The 20,442-nt window shown below is 41.9% G+C and overlaps 2 protein-coding genes across 2 annotated transcripts in view; one reads left to right on the forward strand and one right to left on the reverse strand.

Annotated features, from left to right (window-relative positions):
• The window catches only part of LOC117561374 (sodium/hydrogen exchanger 9-like), a 40,337-nt gene extending 38,720 nt beyond the window's left edge, over positions 1-1,617 (reverse strand). The window contains 1 exon segment of the mRNA XM_034238691.1: positions 1,433-1,617. Coding sequence (XP_034094582.1) covers positions 1,433-1,583 — 151 coding nt within the window. The 5' untranslated portion in view covers positions 1,584-1,617.
• A 2,677-nt stretch (positions 1,618-4,294) lies between these two features.
• LOC117561376 (divergent protein kinase domain 2A) overlaps positions 4,295-20,442 on the forward strand; it is a 31,598-nt gene continuing 15,450 nt past the window's right edge. The window contains exons 1-2 of the mRNA XM_034238693.1: positions 4,295-4,708; positions 11,922-12,762. Coding sequence (XP_034094584.1) covers positions 12,109-12,762 — 654 coding nt within the window. The 5' untranslated portion in view covers positions 4,295-4,708; positions 11,922-12,108. The remainder of the gene's footprint in view (positions 4,709-11,921; positions 12,763-20,442) is intronic.

A 20,442-nucleotide genomic window follows, 5' to 3' on the forward strand; every position in this document is an offset into this window, starting at 1 on the left:
GCCCAATGTCAAGAGGTGGAAGAAGTACTCAGATCTTGTACTTGAGTAAAAGTAGAAGTACTCAGATCTTGTACTTTAGTAAAAGTAGGAGTACTCTGATCTCGTACTTGAGTAAAAGTAGAAGTACTCAGATCTTGTTCTTGAGTAAAAGTAGAAGTACTCTGATCTCGTACTTGAGTAAAAGTAGAAGTACTCAGATCTGGTTCTTGAGTAAAAGTAGAAGTACTCAGATCTCGTATTTGAGTAAAAGTAGAAGTACTCAGATCTTGTACTTTAGTAAAAGTAGAAGTACTCAGATCTTGTACTTTAGTAAAAGTAGAAGTACTCAGATCTTGTACTTGAGTAAAAGTACTCAGATATTGTACTTGAGTAAAAGTAGAAATACTCAGGTCTTGTACTTGAGTAAAAGTAGAAGTACCAGAGTGTAGGAATACTCTGTTACAGTAAAAGTCCTGCATTCAAAATGTTCCTCAAGTAAAAGTAGAAAAGTATTCTCATCAAAATATAGTGAAAGTAGCGACAGTAAAAGTAGTCGTTGTGCAGATTGGTCCATTTCAGAATAATATATATAAGTACACAGATCTTGTACTTGAGTAAAAGTAGGAGTACTCAGATCTCGTACTTGAGTAAAAGTAGAAGTACTCAGATCTTGTACTTTTGTGAAAGTAGAATATCTTAGATCTTGTACTTGAGTAAAAGTAGAAGTACTCAGATCTTGTAGTAAAAGTAGAAAAGTATTCTCATCCAAATATAGTGAAAGACAGTAAAAGTAGTCGTTGTGCAGATTGGTCCATTTCAGAATAATAGATATGATATGTTTTATAATGATTGATCATGAAAGTGTTCTCAAAGCTGGTAAAGGTGCAGCTAGTTTGAAGTACTTTGTATACTGCAGGGTAGCTGGTGGATTTACTCCAGGTGGAACTAAAGTCTGATTTAACACTTGATTAGATTTCACATCATTCATCCACATCTGTAAAGTAACTAAAAGGTATTAAATACATGTAGTGGAGGAAAAGTACACCATGTACCTCTGAACTGTAGTGGAGTAGAAGTGCTACTTAGTTACTTCACACCACTGCCATTCATCACGATAAAGCCAGAAACAAAAGCCAATTAAGTATCATACATATAAATCTCATTCTCCTACCTATGGAATCACTTACATCTCAAATATCCTTAATGTGTTTTGGCTGTTAGCAATTTAAGCGAACCTGGAACTCATTGATAGTTAATTATGAACACAGATAAACAATAGCAATGGTGACTAAAGCTAAAATAGCTAATTTAAGACCACTAGAATCCTAGTAAAGCCCAAAAGTCGACACAAACTGTGGTTATTTTAACATCCTGTTACATGTTAAAGCTGTGCGTTCAGGAAGTGTTATTCAATTTAACGGCTTCCGTTTTAATTTAGCTTAGGTTTTCTTACCATAAAACATTGCCCCTCCAGTTTCATTTAAAAGTCTATATTTGCACCGTTTTGATTTCCACACCGTGAGGATGGTTAGAAGTGCCAAGCTAGTTGCTGAAAGTAGAATTAAGGTTGTATTTTCTTGTCTTTGCTCCATCTTCATCTTCATCTTCAACACCGAGGTCAAACTTTCGGAAACAACTGTTGTGTCTTTGATTCAAGTGCTGCCTTCACTGCTGCTCGGAAATCTCTGCTTCCTCACAAACGTTCGGAAGTAACCAGTTTATCCCTATGTGAAACAATAACTACGTGTGAGTATAACTTTATTTAATATAAATAAATAGCCTTAAGATATTTTGTTGGCTACACTACGCTATTGATGCAACAAATGTGTAGGAGGAGAATCAGAATTCCATTATGAGTCCCACAGCGGGGACATTTACGGTGTTACGCAAACGTTGCATAGCATGTAGGAGAGAATCGTAGTTAAACAAATTAGTTTTAAAATAACCAAGTGACAAACATATGAAAGTATTGAGACTAAAATATGTTAGGACTGTTTTTAACCTTCTTTTTGACCATATGGTAGAGCTCACTTTGAGTGTTTTACTTAATTCCACCTGTCAGTAATCTCTACCACATGTTGACGTTATTTTTGGTGTACAACTTTAGAAGTATGTTTTTTTTTTAACTATCTAAAACCATGCTTTACTGAACGGTTGAAATTTAAATTTAGTGGTAAAAGCAGTGATGCCAAGATGACACATTTACAATTTTTATAAAAATAAAAACACATGTATTGTTTATTTAATGCAAATCAATGAAATACTGGATGACACATATCAGTATGAGATGCAGGCAGACACACAAAGACAATGCAAGAAATCAGGACACAGGTTCGTTAAATGAAGGGCAGAGACATCAAGGTAAAGTCATTTTTATTTAAAGGCACTCAAAAGAAAAGGAACTCAGGAAATGTTGCTATAAGATAACAATTGTTTGTTAGAAAAACTACAAGGTTAAACTAAAAGGATCCAAGTTGGTTCAATACAAAGTATAAAAGCAAGACAAATGCAAAACTAATCAAAAATATAAACTAAAACATAGTTAGCCAACAAAACAGCAGCAGGTGAACCTACAAGCAATGGTTAGAAATGGCTCACCATGTGGCATACAAACAATTGAGGTTCTGCCCTACTCACCACAGGAAGAGATTTTGGAAAACTACTGAACTTCAGGACAATCTGAAAGGAAGCAGTAAGTGAGCCTATAATACTAGCATGCATGACTCAATGTATCCTTAGTAATACGTTATGCAGACTACCTGTATCACCGACCATGACAAAAGAGCCAAAGAAAAGAACAAAGGCCACCAGGTGCGTTGTATACTCTAATTCAAGAGAATATCATGTTCATATACTAAATAAAACATTAAAATTCACCTTTTTTTAATGACATTTCAACCGTTTGGTAGAGGCCTATATTTAATAAAAACATCCCTAACCCAAACGGTAAGGTCCTTTGTCAAACATTGATTGTTGTTATTGGCCCAAGGGAGTACAACATGTAAATAAATAATGTATTAACCGTGATCATTGCACACTACAATTGGTTTATTGCACAACAGTCTGAATAAAATGCAATAACAACCTAAATCCATGATACATAATAATATCCAATGAGCCTAGTAAAGCCTGTTTTGCAATATAGATCACTATTTCCGAATAGCATGGCTCATGTCGTTGTGTCTTTACTATGTTATAAAATAATTCCGGTGTTTCCTGAAGCATCTGAACGCATCTCAGTGTATCTTCTTGTCCAGCAGATGGCAGTGAAAGCAAACTAACGGGCTCTCTGTCCCTCAGCGATGTCATGAGTGAATTAGTAATGAGCCTTAATTAGCTGTTTTAATTACATGTTGGGTTGTTTGTTGGTGACCCATTTTGGCATTTTATTTGCTTCAAATGTAACCCAGAATCTCCACAAATAAAAACACTTGAACATGCTTAAATATAGGCCTACGTATGGTATGTGTCAATCATTTTTGCCCTCATGTTGACTGTATATACCACAGCTAAAGGAGGTGTTATGTTATATTAGACGTGTAGTTGATGGTGTATAGAGAGGTCAAACTTACTACTGTGTTATCTGATAAAGAAAGCAATGGGCTGTTGTTTCATGAGGTTCACAACACCCTGAATTATTTATGAACGGATGTTTTTTAGTGTTTTTGGCCAGATAATATCTTCCAAATCAGGGATTAAGAGCAATGTTGACACCTCTGATGCTGCAGGTTGTTTATTACATTGTGCATAATCACTTTTCATATGTCTTTAGGTATTGTGTTTACATTTGCAATTTAGTTAAATGATGTCAACATTTCCATTAATATACGTATTTCACATACAGATATATCTACAAGAAATGCACAATTATCTAAATATATATTTTATGCTATATATTCTCAGTAAAAAAGATATGTATATATTCAGAGGAGTATCTAAACATGATAAAATATACAGAATTAATTAGAATACTCCCCTATATACCAATCTACTGAACATATAAACACTACTATTATACATATATATTGTACTATATACATTACAAAAGTGTGTAAAATATATCCTGTTTAAGAGTAAAATAAATCCTGTTTAAGAGTAAAATAAATCCTGTTTAAAGAGTCAAATATATGCTGATTAAGAGTCAATTATCTGCTGTTTACATCAAAATTAGTCAGAGTAAAAACAGAGCATTTGGTGCACCTCGCTCAGGGGGCGGTGTTCCATTCTAGACATGACAATATTAGAATAATCGCTTAGCAACCATCGCCGTAAAACGTAAGCGGGTGTCGTAAAGCGCATAGAGGCTGGTGTTGTAAAAAAGAGTGGAAACAGAACCCATTGTGGTGTTGGAGAGGAGTGAGCTGCAGACAGAAGAAGAGCCAGAAAGAGGCAATACTGTGACCACAACAAAGGACGCGTGATCTGCGGACAGATATGGACCGTAATGCACCGCAACATGTGTGAAGAGCACCGTGTTTTCCATGCAGAAAGACCCGGTACAGGAAGAGTTAAACCCCGACATCACAACTGTTTATTCCTGCAGCTAGCTGGTTAGCAACCCAGGAGCTAGACATGGAAAGCCCGTGTGAGTTTTCCTGATAGAGATCTCCGTCGAGCTGTTTTTCTCTTTGCATAATGTCTGCGAGAAGCTGCAACTTCAGGGAATGATTTCCAGGGAGCGATAAGCTTTACAGGACTGCACACCCGGAGAGGAAAGAAAGTCATACAGGTTTGTTCCACAGTTTTCTGCTTCTCTCAGTCCGTGTGCACGCTGAACTAAGTCTGTACTCATGCAGAAGCACTCGGATGTCTTATTTAATAAAAGTAGCAATACTACAGTGTTGAAATACTCTGTTAAAAAATCCTGCATTCTAAAAATGAATTGGCATTAAAAAATACTTTAAGTACCAAAAGTACAAGTACTCGTTGTGCAAACAATTAAGCACCAGATATGTTGAAATTATTTGATAAAAGTTATTGTTGCATTTGCGTTTATCACTTGGTAAATGTCTAGTTTATTGGAATCAATGTATACACTACTGGGTAGCTAAGTCATCCTTTAATATTACAATATAATGTTATTTTGTATTAATAACATCAATCTGCATAGTAACTAAATATGTCAATTAAATGTAGTGCCGTAAAAAGCGGAACATTTAACTACAAAATCTAGTAAAATGGGAAAGTAGCTCAATTCTTACAGTAGATGTACTTTCTTCGCACCACCGTCTCCTAACAGATTTCTTAGTTGTTATTGAGCACATGTCACTGTTGTTACCTCAGACATGATGCAATGTTGAGATAAGACTCTAAACTATAGTATTTTTGAGTTTTTCTATTAATAAACTCTTATCAGATGCCTAAATCCACCGATTGGAGACAGAGATTTTTATATTTCTACTATTAGATCCGCTGCAACAAAACAATTTGGCATCAAAATGACAAACATTAGCAGTCTTTCTCTATTTCATCTATTTCCAGCCATGTGAGGTATCCAACATAAACCATTATTTAATAATGAATCGGCAATGACATCCAAACAAACCTCTAAGCATGTATTTCTTTTGTCATTTGAGTGCAGAACATATTATACTCTAGCATCACCATTGCGGTTAAAGAAGGATGTATTAGCCTGAGGCAGCAGGCTATTTAATCAACCCACTATGTTTCTCCTACCATGAATATAGCACTGTAGTTTGTGTACTCAACGTCAACAGGTGTTGGTCGATTGATTTGCGTTGTTGTTGTTGACGTGAGAAAACATCAGGTTGAACTGCTTATCCATTGACACAGAGGTGTGAAAACGAATGTAAAAGAATCACTTGACTCTGAGATTTCTGTGATAAAACGCTCCTTGCAACTTCTGTCCTTGATTTCTTTGAAGAGAAGCAGATTACCACAAAGCCTTTCCGTTACAAAGTCTACAACGAGTCCTCAGGAATGTCTGTGTTCAGTTAATGAATAGAACAGGCTGCTGGGATCATCTGTCCATAACAGGAGGCTAATTGTGGAGCCTTTTCTCCAAGGTTAGTCAAAGGGAAAATAGTGCGAGGCACTTTGAGATGATCTGCTGGTGGTTGATTCGGATGTGTCTCCGCGCTCAGCGGGACATGTTGTGTGATTGTAGCCTAAACAGCTCCACAGGATCGGTGCATTTGACCTCACTCAATCAAACTCGGATTAATGGAGCAACATGAGGAGTGACCTTAAATGAAATAACATCTGTCGGATAATCAATTTGATTTCCCCCCCACTGCAAACATACTCCGCATTTGTTTTGAAAGCTTGTGTTTCATCCGCTTTCACTTAGATGACACATTTGTTTTTGCAATAGTGTTAACATGAGCTTGACAGCTTTTCAAACTTCTTGTAATAAAGACAGCTGTTTTCAAATAAACAACACCATCATGTTGAAGACTCCTGAGTTCAAGTGTTTCCTAACAGCTGCATCGGTTTTGCCGCAAGGTATCGATATTCTCCTCAAAAGCTCCAGGTTTGGTTTGGCCCACAGATGATCGGACTAATGTTGAAGTGCGGGTGCCGTTAATTGGTGCTCAGTTTTCCATTAGCCGCCATTTGTATCCATCCTTCGCCGTCTACGGTTTGCATCGAGGCAATCCGGCTGAATGTGTTTTTGATCAAACATTATTGACTGCCTCTGTCGATAACCCTGGCAACAGTAGTCCCTCTCCTCAGTTAGATGCAATGAGAAGTAAAGGGGGGAGGCATTTTCTGAGTCGGTTTTAATACTGGCGGTCTCCGCAGGCGTTCATATGTGAGTCCATCCAGCTGCTGCTCTGTATGCTGCTGATCGCCTTGCATTTCCAAGAGCAATAAGTCCTCTCACCTTGCCGTCCATTAGCTTTACATTCTCCAAACCCTTTCACTGTGTTCTAGCCCTCTTTCAAAACGTCGCCCTCCTTTGCATTTGCAGTGGAATTAATCAACCATGTTCATCTGAGGCTTAGCTTCATTATACAGTAATAAAGTTTAGCCTCAGGAGCAGTGAAGGAAATGGGTTAGCCCAGAGTAGCCTCGTACACCATTATCAGGAACCACACAAAGACCATTCAAGGGTGGAAATGTCCTTATCTGGTTTCCGTTCCATCTAAGTTTTAATAAAACATTGAAATATTAGAATAATACACCGTCGTCTTCCCTCTGTCCTTTTTGTCATTTAGACCCTCCAGAAAAACGCGATTCTGCGATCGCAGAATTTACCGCATAATCAGCAAAATGCCGCATATTTATCAAAAGGCCGCATATTTATCAAAAGGCCGCATAATCCCCGCATTTTTCCACACAAAGTTGAGAAAAAACAAAGTTAACTCGTTTTGACGGGAAGTAGTGATGATGATGATGATGACGCGACGTCATCAGCTCGCGCATCACAGAAGGTAAACAACACCGTAGAGTGAACGTGTGGAGCTCACACGAGAGAGAAAACACCAAGATGAAAAAATCGAATCCATCTCATTTACCGACGAACATTTCTGCTAAAGACCGGGCAAAGCAGTTCCCCGATGTCACGCACGAAAGTGGGGGGAATCTATTCTGCACCCCGTGCAACTGTGTGTTGGAGCATAAGAGAACATCGACGGTGACGACCCACTTTGATTCATTCAAACATGCTTTCTGCTGCTGCGGACAAGAAAGCCAAACAACTCTCATTCACCGAGGCATCGACCTCCAAAGTGTGTGTGTGTGTGTGTGTGTGTGTGTGTGTGTGTGTGTGTGTGTGTGTGTGTGTGTGTGTGTGTGTGTGTGTGTGTGTGTGTGTGTGTGTGTGTGTGTGTGTGTGTGTGTGTGTGTGTGTGTGTGTGTGTGTGTGTGTGTGTGTGTGTGTGTGTGTGTGTGTGTGTGTGTGTGTGTGTGTGTGTGTGTGTGTGTGTGTGTGTGTGTGTGTGTGTAATTGAATAGTAAAGGGGTTTAACGTTAGTGGCAGGTTGTGTGAGAGAATAAATAAATAAGACAGCCCAATATTTCCAAAAAAATATTTTGCAACTTTCCGCAATTTCACCACATAAAACCCCTGCATGTTTAATCGCATAATCAAGGGTTTTAACCCGCGTTTTTCTGGAGAGGCATTCTGTTTTAAGCCGACACGAGGGCTTCATCCTGAGCCAGTAACGAGCCATTTTGCGGCTCTTAACATCTGCCAAACTTGGAACATTTTGAATGCGAGACTCATCTCCCATGCACGAGGAGTCAGGCGTCCTTTGATTCGCCCTCTTTTCTTTTCCTCTCCTTCCAAGCGCTCGCCGCACTACTTTGTAGACCGAGTGCGCTCAAAAACTTTCTTACCCCAGTTTTGGCAGCGTTTGTTTATGTTGAGAGGTTGTTTTACTCTAAGTAGGGTTTTCCTCTTCGTGTCGTGCATCCCTCTTCCTCCTCTTCCTCATCACCGTAGAGTAGAGGCACCGTGGGGGAGGACTGGAAGAGGGAGGCTAATTTAAAGCAAGTTTTCAGTGGGCACAATGCGGTTTGTCCAAGAGAAAACACTGCTTTACATTTCACTGCTCTTGCATCTGTGTTTTACCACAAAACATCTGGGTTTGATTTTAAATGTCTAAGTGAACTTTCACCTTGTCAAAAACCTGAGTAGGCAACCTTGAGCTCTGTACAGTCGGCCTTCCTCTCTGCATGTCTCTTTAAATAACTCAGACAATGGCTGGCATACAGAAATAAACATTGAGGAAGTTAAATAAATGATTTTGCAGGTGTTTGATTCACAAGAAGAACGGGTAATTACCAAGGGCAACATGTTCCTGTCTTAAATGACCATGCAGCTGTTCCACACTTTCTCCGTCTCAGCAGCTTGATTTAAAAAGCACTAGTAGCATTTTAATTCCTATACCCTCCTGCTTCATGCTCAACAAAATAACCGTATCAAGGATAAGCCATCAGGGGCCGATCGGTGCATCTCACTGTCAACATTTCAGACAATTGAACACCTTGGTTGCCTCTCATTAACAGAAACTAAATGCAGCGTGTGGATTATCCTTTCGCTTTGGCAATTAGTACGGTCATCGACATAATCCAGGTAAAGCACTCAAGGTAATTGAGGCCTAACGGTTTCTCTGCAGAGGAGGAGGAAGAAGCCACGTATCCTCGCCATGTTAGCCGCCAGCTTGTGCCACATTACAGGCCTGTTTCCAGTTTGTCCGGGCTCTCCGCTGCTTTTCCTTACGGGTGAAGATGTGATCCTCCCCACATCCTGGATCAGGATATGTTTTGTCCCCTTAGAGCCCTTTCCTGATCCCTAAAAGCTCAGATCTGCTCCAAGAGTCTTGCAGCCACGTCTGTGCTGCGACTGGATGCTAAATGCTACTTGAATTTAGATCTTTTATAACAATAGGATATTCAGTTCCCCCCCCCCAAGCAATCGGCTTCCTCTCAATCCCTTTCGAAGAAGGCACACATACTTTTAGCTCCTATTGTTGTTTTTGGAGAGTTCTCCACATACAGACTTATTTTTCCATCTCCCAAAGCGTCTTACTTTCCCAATTCAATATGGATGTATCGCAGAATCTAAATGAACTGTTACCAGGCTCTATTAAATAAAAGTATTGCTGGCACTGGCAGTGTTTCCGCCAGACCAGGGCTGAGAGGGCGAACATAATCCCACCAGACTCCTTTGCCCCTCCCTCAGAGGGATGTCCTTGTCCTTTTTCCTTTTCGTCATTTTTTTCGTTTTGTCAAATGACGGCAGGACGCCCCCCTGGCGGAAACGCTGGTTGCTGGTTTTTTAAGCTCATTCTGAGGGGATATTTGTTGTTCATTTATCAAACTGGAGGCATTTTGTTCAAGTCAGCTCAAAGTTGTCCAACGAAATGCAGATTCACACAAAATGCATAAAGACTCATCGTTTCCTTACGTGTTTTGCTTCTGCAATATCTCATTCTACGTGGGCTACTATGTGAAATATAAAGTAGTATTTAATAACCGTCTTCTAAAAAGATTAATTTAGATAGCGTACAATTACCAATATCAGTGTGCTGTTCATTACGATGATAACATTAATAATGAAATAAATGCCGACCCATATCTTGGGGAAATTGTAACACAAAGATTTACAGTAGCTATTTGGTTTAACACGGAGAATGATTTAAGATTGCTTCTATTTAAAAGGATGTAAAGTAACATTATCCCCATCTTATTTATAGTGCAGAGAAGAAGAGCATATGCTCACCGTTGAGAGACATAGATGGATGGATAGATAGATGGAGATAGATGGATAGGTAGAGAGATAGATCAATAAATAGAGAGATAGATAGGTAGAGAGATGGATAGATGGAGAGATGGATGGATGGATGGATAGATAGAGAGATGGATGGATAGATAGGTAGGTAGATAGATGGATGGATAGATCAATAGAGAGATAGGTAGATGGATAGATAGAGAGATGGATGGATGGATAGATCAATAAATAGAGAGATAGGTAGAGAGATGGATAGATAGATACTTTATTGATCCCAAATTGGAAACTCCTTTTGTTACAGCAGCATTGTGTTCAGGCATTAACATATTTAAAAGGTTGAATAAAGTACAAGCATAATAAACGGCAAATATCTACAGTAGAAAAGACAAGTTAGGATATTCTATAAAATACTAAAACACAACAGCATCAGAAATAGACGTATGCTCGGAGTCACATTGCTGGAGTTTTAGATTTGAGGCGAGGAAAAAGCATTAATGATATTTCCTATTCCTTAAAAATACATTTAGTTCCCAAATTTGGATACGCTCTATGTTTGCCTGATTTGCTCGAGGTGTTTTCTGACAGAGGTGTGAGCTACTGTACTTCTTATCTGACGCTCTGCAGACGCACATCTCTTAGAAACGCTGCTCTCTTTCCGCCTCTTCCTAGAGCTCAACCACTTTCGATGTGAAAGCAAAATGCGAGGCACCCATCGACACGGGCGCTAATCACACCAGTGTGGCTGCTTGTTAGCCATGCCCTCTCAAGTCAGCTGTCCTAATAGGCATGTCCTAATGAGCTCAAATTGAGGATTGCTAATTTGCATGGCCCGAGTCATTGTCTTGTCTTAAAGCGACTTACAAGACTTACAAGACTCATTGCTAAAAAGCTGATTGGGGGGTCTAACATGGCTTCATCATAGAGCAGTGTTCTTATACTGAGAGCCGGATTGTTTCTTTCTTTCAAACTTCTCCTTTCGGCTGACATCAATACGTCTAATAGAGGTATTCAGATTCCCCCTCACCCCCTCAACTAAGACTTTATTTTAGTGACACCAGCCATTTTCAAAGAAACTACTTCAAAGCCAGAATAAAACGAAGCAGGGCATCTCTGATCAAAGGTTAAACTAGGCACAGCGTGACTTCTCTTCACAATGCAAAGCGAGATTTCTCCATTTGAAGCGAGATGGGGGAATAAATGAAAATGTGAGGTATGCAGACGGCGTGTTATTTCGCTGTGCCTTGGAAGAAAAAGTGATGGATACTTCACTTCTGTGGCGGCGGAGGAAGGTCCGCTGAGGAATCATCCTCACAGAGCACGTCTTATTTACACTAGGAGAGTATGTTGTTCACTTGCTCTTAATTTGATCACTTCACACTTTATTTTCCCTTTTCCCCATACTTTTATTTATCTGTTATTTTCACAAGAGTATACAAGAAATGATTTCCCAAAGAGAAAGCTCTCAAACCGGCACAGGCAGGTTTATTGCATTGGCTGTGGGCCATCTCATTTCTGCTCAAAACTCTCAAATGACCCAAGCAATTCAAATGTGTGAGACAATTTCTATGTGCCAGAGTGGGCTTTTTGGTTTTATAGGAGGTATTGGATGTTAGGACTTCAGTAAAGGAGTTGCAGACCTTGCAAAATAACCTTTTGACTTGTAATCCATGTTATGAAATGTTGGTTTTTGGATTTTTCCCATGTAATGAGTTTCCTTCTCCTTTTCTCTTCTTGGTTTCAGGCCTGCTGGCTGGAGGTTGCACACAAGTACCAGGAAGGGAGAACATGACTCACTTGCCTCTGCCAGAGATTGGCACGGGGCAGCTGTGCCAACCTCGCCCCTGTCTGCCGATCTAGAAGCTAACGTGCTACATCATGACGGAGAGGCATTGAAGTTATCTCCCTGACGTCTGAAAACCTCCCCCATCATGCTGCGCTTCCTGCCCCTCAAAGTTGGCCGCCTGTACCGCTGTCTGAAGCTCTTACTGGTCGTGGGGTTGTTTGTCATCCTGTTGATGAACACCCACAGCCTGTTCGCCTCCTTCCAGAAGAACGAGCTCACCGACAGACGCTTCATCAACCTCAACAAGTGTCCCGCCTGCTTTGGCACGAGCTGGTGCCGCAAGTTCATGAACGGCCAGGTGTCCTTCGAAACGTGGGGTCGCCTGCGATTCCTGGACGTTTTCAATGTGAAGAATGTTTATTTCGCTCAGTACGGGGAGCCCAGGGAGGGAACTCGACGAGTGGTGCTCAAACGGCTCGGGTCAAATCAAGAACTCGCCGAGATAGACCAGAAAATCTGCAAGAGAGCGACGGGGCGACCGCGCTGTGATCTGATCCAGGCCATGTACAAGACTGAGTTCGCCCGGATCAACGGAGATGTGCGCCTGCTCACTCCTGAGGTGGTGGAGGGCTGGTCCGACCTGGTGCACTGCCCCTCTCAGAGGCTGCTGGACAGGGTGGTCCGCAGGTACGCTGAGACCAAAGACTCAGGCAGCTTCCTGCTAAAGAACCTCAAAGACACGGAGAGAATGCAGCTGCTCATGACCTTGGCATTCAACCCGGAGCCGCTCGTACTGCAGGTAACGTCTGTTTTAACTTAAAGGCCCCCTATTATACTGTCTCTAATCAATTTCTTATGGGTCTCAGATACAGACATGTCTCTGAAGTGAATTTGATGCTTTCTTGTTGATAGATGTTTGACTCTAACTGTCTTTGAAGAAAATATTGCACCGTGATAAAAAGGTGTCTGTCGGCTAATCTGTGGTCGCAGGTGTTGTTGATAAGGCTCCTGGATTTGCTACAGAGACGATAGCGTATCCATCAGTACAAAGTGAGTCAGGGTGTCTCCCCTCAAAGCCCCCAGTAAATTACAGGGTGGGAATCCTCCTCTTCCGTAGATCTGAGGGCAGCCGTTACACCCTCCCATAAACTCTCGGCTGCATCAGGACTACATGTCCGCCGCTATCTGGAGCACGAATCGTCCTCTGCTTAGAATAGAGGAGCTGTGGTCTCCGAAAGATGAGAGATTTTGTCTCGCTGCATATTTAACACTATATGTAGGGCAGTTTTGAATAATTCAAGAATGCATCTGTAAATGGTCCAAGTTGTTTTTAATTTCGATATCCACTGGACTCTCTTGGTTTGTGGTAGAAGACACGTGGAGAGATATCTATGTGATGCTATTAGTGCTAATAATCTTGATCCTTTGCTAACCTTCAAAATAAAAGCTTTGGTTGAAACGTTAAAGGAGCCGACAAAAACCCAGTTCTTTGATAAAGTTGTTCTTATAATAATAATATGGTTCAGAGACATTACAAACCTCTTATCTGACATTGACTAAATGGTCATACTTCATGTCAAAGCGTTGCATTTCATATATGTCCGTGTCCCTTTTCTCTCTCTGGTTTACAAGCAGCCAATCAATTTCAATTTCAGCCTGACATTGACCGCGTCAGAACAACAATGGTCATGGCCTGTGCCGACATTCAATAACCTATGCTGACCTCCAACCCCCCTCCCCTCTTACACATAACGCTGGACACCTCCAGGCATTCAGAGGACAAAAGGCGCGGTCAGCCTTTTAGTCCAGACGATCTATACAATCTGATTAGCCTTGTGTGGTCGCATGTCCTCCCCCTTCCCTTCTCCCTTTTTCATTTAGCCTTTCTTCTGTCTGAGTCATTCTCTTCGATATTATCCTGTGCGCTCCACAAACTCCAGCCAGATAATTCCATCAGTGTTTTGAATGCCATTATGCCCCAGTTCAGAGGCTTCGGTGAATCCCCCTCCCCCCTTTAACCCTCATCTTTATCTCACACACTAACAAATGATACGCACACATTGTCCACGGCTCTCTTTGCCTTTGCTTGTTTACAGGGACTCATGAATTGTTGATCTCATGCTGAACTTGTGACCCGCGGGTATGAGAAACAACTGAGGATGTGTGTTTGCAGCAGGTCAGGGGGAATGGAGAGGTAACATTCAAAGACAGACATCTCAGAGATTCAGAGCGCCTTCATCGGCATCACTGAACTCGAAATATGAGGATACAATTTGCCGAGAGACCCTCTCCTATCCATAAGGTTGGGCAGCAGTGGACCATAAAGAATTAATGAGATTGAGCAGGAGACGTGCTGTACTACTACACCTTGCAGTGAGTGATACTTGAACCAAAAGGTAGAATGTATAACCAATTGAATTAATCCTTATTTCAACTTTATGTCGAGCGCAGATTCCTAGTTAAACACCTCTGAAGAGACCAGTTTCACTACGTGCTATATTTAGTACATTTACTTAATGTGTTTGGCTGCCAGCGCTGTGGCTTTGGGTTTCTTCCTCCCATCTCTTCCTTTTGGCTTCATACAGTCGAAAACATGTCAATAACGTTGTGTGCCGTCTGCTCAGCGAGCTGCACTCTCTCTTAGAATCGCTTCTGTTTCCAGCCTTCTTCAGAAGCCACGGGCAGTAAATCGGCCCTGTTTTCACTATGAGAAAGCAGACCTCCTTTGTCAGTGGGAAACAATCTGCTGTGTTGTTGTGGGTCCGTCCAACAATGCGTTTTCTGTGTGCTCTGCAGTACACACACACACACACACACACACACACAAATACCACCCCCACTACTGTGTCATGTGGAATACAATTTGGCTTTGGGGAATATTGTTTTTGGAAGACGGAATGACGACGGACAAACAAGAAAATCCTTGTGCAATGAGAGGCTCCGTATGCAGCTTCATCTGGCATCTCTCTTATTTCTCCTTGACCAATTCAGTTTTTTTACAAGATAAGTTGGCCTGGAAAGCTCTTTCTGTTACTGTGATAAATCTCCCCGTGTCAAGCAAGCGGTTGTCTCTTTTCCAACCAGAGGAATTACATGATGCTGTTTAATTTCACCTCTCATTCGACGGTAACTTTGTTTGCATGAAAAGTGAGCAATAAATCCCCCGAATCTTCCCCGGCTCCAACCTGAGTTTCCATCCTTGGCTTCTCCCCCTCGGCTGATTCATCAGGTGATGGTGGGGTGTGATGGAGTACATCTGGCCCCCCAACTTTAAATTAGTTTGATTTAGCCGAGTCCTCCCTTCCAGATCATTAAGCTCGGCGAGCCTGCCAGGAGCATGTGACTGAGCCGAAACATTTTTGGTCCTTAGCCCTGTCTTGCTCAGTGAAGCTGAGAATAGGATATGACAGGCCTGCGAGGTTAACTCAGTTATCTCCTCCAGACTCAGATCTCCAGATGCCCGTCCCCCCCCCCCTTTTTATTACCGTCTCACCCCACAGTCTAGTCGCCAGCAGAGTGAACCTAGAAATGATGAGAACCCCACGATTTTATGTTAGAAATGTATAGTATGGGTCCCTAGAACGTAGAAACGGCCAGATGCTAACGTGCATATGTTGGGCATTTTGCACAGTTGGCATAAGTAACCTTAATTCAAATGAATAGGTTAAAGCTCCCATGTCATGGCCATTTCCACTGATCATAACTCCATAGTTGAGGTCTACTAGAATAGATTTATATTGTTCAATGTTCCAAACTCACATTGGTTTCTCACACAGCATCTCTGTAAACTACGTGTATTCACTGAATTTCACTCTCTGCCTTTAACGGCTCGTTGTAGCTCCAATAGCTCCAGCCCCCACCCTCCCTGTGAGCACAGTGTGCTCTGATTGGTCGGGACGTTGTGAATCGCGGCTAAACTCTATGGAGGTGTTGTTTCCTTGTTTAGCGATACACAGCGAAACACAGCAAACTCACCCTGAGCACACACAAAGGTCACAGCCGAAGTAAAAACAATACGTGTGGCTTGATATTGAGTAAGAAAAAGGTTGATAAACGCTGTGAGGAATGGGTCTGCAGAGAGAACGGGTCTGCGGAGAGAACGGGTACTGCAGGAGAGAACGGGTCTGCGAGAGAGATGGGTCTGCGGAGAGAATGGGTCTGCGGAGAGAACGGGTCTGCGAGAGAACGGGTCTGCGGAGAGAGACTGGGTCCTTGCAGGAGAGAACGGGGTCTGAGAGAGACGGGTCTGCGAGAGACCGGGTCTGCGGAGAGAACGGGTCATGCCAGAGCAGGAATTTCACCGCGATCCCAACTGTCTGTTATCAGCCTGCAGCCCGGGAGGAGAGCTCAGCAGAGCTGCCTGCACTGTGTGTGTGAGGAAGTCCGTGGATTGGTCAATCGGACCAATCAGCCGGGGCTTAACGTAACGGCTCCGCGGACGTAACGTAACAGCTCCACGGATTGGTCCATTTCGTTCCGGGGACGACATGACATCATGATGTACCCGGAAGAATCAAATGGACAGTGACGTATCTCCAACGAGGCGTGTTAGAGTTTTACTCGCTACAGGGTGTACTTTGAGGGTTTTGACTCTGCACACCGTTCACATGCATAAAAACCTTCATAACAACAAGGGGACGGGTACTAACCGGAAAAGCATGACATGGGAGCTTTAATAGTAAAGAAAATGACTTCTGACCATTTTGGAGGTTATTGAGGATGCTCAATATATCACTGACATTTTCAGGATAAAAAATGCCGGTTTTAACCAGAAAGTGGACGCATGTACAGAAAAAGGCAATCTGTCCGATCCAATGTTCCCTAAATCTTCCAAATCGACCCAAAATGTATACAAATCAGCCCACAGAGTACAACTATTAGCATTTCTGGTTAAAACTACATTTTTAACACAGAAAATGTCGCCAAAAACCACTCCATAATTGTCCAAGTCGGCCAAGCCATTTTCTTTTTAACTACTGTCGCCATAGGCTATAATGGTAATTCATGCTAATAAACAACGTATGCCTATTGTGCAAATTGCCCAACATATGCAAGTTAGCCTGCAGCAGTTTCTATGTGCTGGGGACTCGTACTATACATTTCTATCATAGAACTTTGGGGTATTCAACATTTCTGGGTTCACTATGCTGGCATCTAAACTATTATCTACCTTTCTATTCACAACACCACCTGACACAAACCTCTCACGTAACACCGTCTGTTCTCTCCCCGAACACACACGTCCTGACACTGATACTAAATCAGAGATGAATGACCTTATCTCCCGTTCCTTTCTAAGATGTGTTGACAGCAGCATAATGTGAGTGTACATATTCACAGTGCTTTGAGCAAACACACCAGCAGCTTGTTTGAATTTTTCTAAAATGTAGGGGGACACCTCTCTTTGCTATTGATTTAATGAGGCTCTATGTAATCTATTACGATGCTTATCTGCTTTGGGAAGCCGAGCCAAAGTAAATGTTATCAATTCTTCTTGGCACAAAGTTAAGGTGGTAACTTTCCTCTTTCCACTGAACCTTCATTCATATTTAATAGGAAAATACAATTAAACAAGTCGTAAACAGAACCAGGCTACATTAGCTAGGAGTATATGGGGATGGAGGATGTCAAGAAGTGTTTAAATAAGAAAAGGAAAGAGGCTGGATGATAAAGAAATCGTTTTTACACATCTGCAACACAAAGGCAAATATGATGCATGCATTTCATGACTGTGTCAGAGGCAGTAGTTTGTGGGACTGTGCACACAATTCATAATACAACTTGTCTATAGACGTTACATCTTTGTGCAAAATGAGACTTTTGCACGCTAAGATAGATGGAACAAAATGTCTGTCATAAAACTCTCATGGGCATTTTCTGACAACGGTTGCTCACGCCTCCAAATCGTCTGTGCAGGAAAAAAACTCTGCAACCTTACGGTCTGACTTTCTGGGTCATGCCTCCTTGCAAAGAGGATCAAAGCCTGTTTTTGTTTGTAGTTTTATTTATTTATTTCCATTTAATCACAGACACGGCATGCTATCCCGGCTTAAGTGTGGCCTTGTGTCTCTGCGGCCGCTCAGTGGCTGGGGTCCACCGGTAAATAGTGTTTAAGTTGCTGCTCTGTGATTAGGACCTTTTGTTTTTGGGTCTGGGGGATTGGGACGCTCTCAGCGCAGAAGAGGGGAGGTTGTGTACGCCGCTTAACCCTGCGTCAAGTGCTCCCAAACCCCCTTTCATTATTCTTATAGGCCTTTGTGTACAGACTGAATCCTGTTAGGATAAGACGGGGAGTTATCTGGGCCCGACTCCCCTCTCTTGGCTTCCCTCGCTGGACGGAGGCCCCGGTGGAAAGGGGAGAGAGAGGAGGAGGGTCTGTGCGAGTGTGTGTTGTACAAACCAGAGCCTTGTGGTGTTTTCCCCCATTTGAATGAGCCAGACTGCTTGTGTTACCATAATCCTTTCTCCCGCTCTCCAAACACACACACACGAATGACAGCTGTGTTTGGTTAGGTAAATGCCTGTGGCTGAACCCCCCTCTCTCAATACCGAGCTCCTTTTTTAGATGTCTCCCCCCACCCCCCAGCTTCCTACTGTTACAGCCTAACCCACCCAAACTCCTGAAGAAGACGCAGCTTTGAAACGACTCCGGCTCCATTCACAACTCTCTTAAGAGGGCCAATACGGATCAGGAACAAAGTCGTTCTTTACTGTGCTGCCGAGCCCCCGCGAGAGCAGAGAGCTTAATGTCGTTAGAGCAAGAATATGCTTTTTAGCACATCGGCTCGTCTGCAGTAATAAAATCGTCCACTGCATTAAAGCGTCAGGCACCTTAAGAGAAAATATGAGAGGTCAGGGATACGCTGAAGCATCTTAAAGTGGATTTAACTGCGCTTGTTTTGGTCATAGACGGACGCCTCTTATTAGGTTACCTTTTTAGTTGTAATTGCTGCTTGTCGGGGAAGTTGTGTGTGTTCTGCAGAGAGGTTAGAGTGCAGGGTCAGTGGCAGCAGGCCCCCTCGACTTCCTCCAACATAATTGGCACAGGCTCTGAAACACACCACCCTTGATGTAGGCCTCAAACCCGCAGCCCTTCAGGTCTGAGGCCAAGCTTCTCTCGGGTTCCTCCCCTGCCATGTGGGCGGCGATACCACCTAGACTGAGTCAACACCACCGCCAACTGTGACTCCACGCATTCCTCCTCTTCCAGTGGGGGGGCTTTATGAAGTGGCTCCAGTTCAAGTCGGCAAAGGGTTTCAGCTAGCAGCATAGCTTGTAGTAGCAGAGATGGCAAAAGTACACACGTCCTTTACTCAAGTAGAAGTACAGATACTCGTGTTTAAAAATACTCTGGTGAAAGTAGAAGTACTGACTAAACTTCTTTACTCAAGTGAAAGTAAAGAGGCTTTGAAGTGTACTTCAGTAAAAAGTACCCATAACTAGCAGCTGTTTTAAAGAGTACCTGACCTCCCTTTATATTAATAGAACAATAATGTCATTGTTAGCTAATGAATGTTTCCATGCTGAACAACGGCAACATGACAACGTTTCCATTGGTCCCTCTTCTTCAGAGAAGACCAGGAAATGATGGATACACGGATCGTGTTCAAATCAATAGGCACGCAATGACTCTAAAGAATAATGATCACGCATCAAACACACATTCAGACTAAAGGAACCAGCTGTTTGGAAAATGAGAGAAGTAGAAAGTACAAGTATTTGAGTTCAACATGTGAGAAGTAGAAAGTACAGGTATTTGAGTTCAACATGTAAGAAGTAGAAAGTACAGGTATTTGAGTTCAACATGTGAGAAGTAGAAAGTACAGGTATTTGAGTTCAACATGTAAGAAGTAGAAAGTACAGGTATTTGTGTTCAACATGTAAGAAGTAGAAAGTACAGGTATTTGGGTTCAACATGTGAGAAGTAGAAAGTACAGGTATTTGAGTTCAACATGTAAGAAGTAGAAAAGTACAGGTATTTGAGTTCCAACATGTAAGAAGTAGAAAGTACAGGTATTTGAGTTCAACATGTGAGAAGTAGAAAGTACAGGTATTTGGGTTCAACATGTAAGAAGTAGAAAGTACAGGTATTTGGGTTCAACATGTAAGAAGTAGAAAAGTACAGGTATTTGGGTTCAACATGTAAGAAGTAGAAAGTACAGGTATTTGGGGTTCAACATGTGAGAAGTAGAAAGTACAGGTATTTGAGTTCAACATGTGAGAAGTAGAAAGTACAGGGTATTTGGGTTCAACATGTAGAAGTAGAAAGTACAGGTAATTTGGGTTCAACATGTAAGAAGTAGAAAGTACAGGGTATTTGGGTTCAACATGTAAGAAGTAGAAAGTACAGGTATTTGGGTTCAACATGTGAGAAGTAGAAAGTACAGGTATTTGGGTTCAACATGTGAGAAGTAGAAAGTACAGGTATTTGAGTTCAACATGTAAGAAGTAGAAAGTACAGGTATTTGTGTTCAACATG

This window comes from Gymnodraco acuticeps, unplaced genomic scaffold (assembly GCF_902827175.1).
Source record: "Gymnodraco acuticeps unplaced genomic scaffold, fGymAcu1.1, whole genome shotgun sequence".
In the NCBI taxonomy this organism is placed as follows: domain Eukaryota; kingdom Metazoa; phylum Chordata; class Actinopteri; order Perciformes; family Bathydraconidae; genus Gymnodraco; species Gymnodraco acuticeps.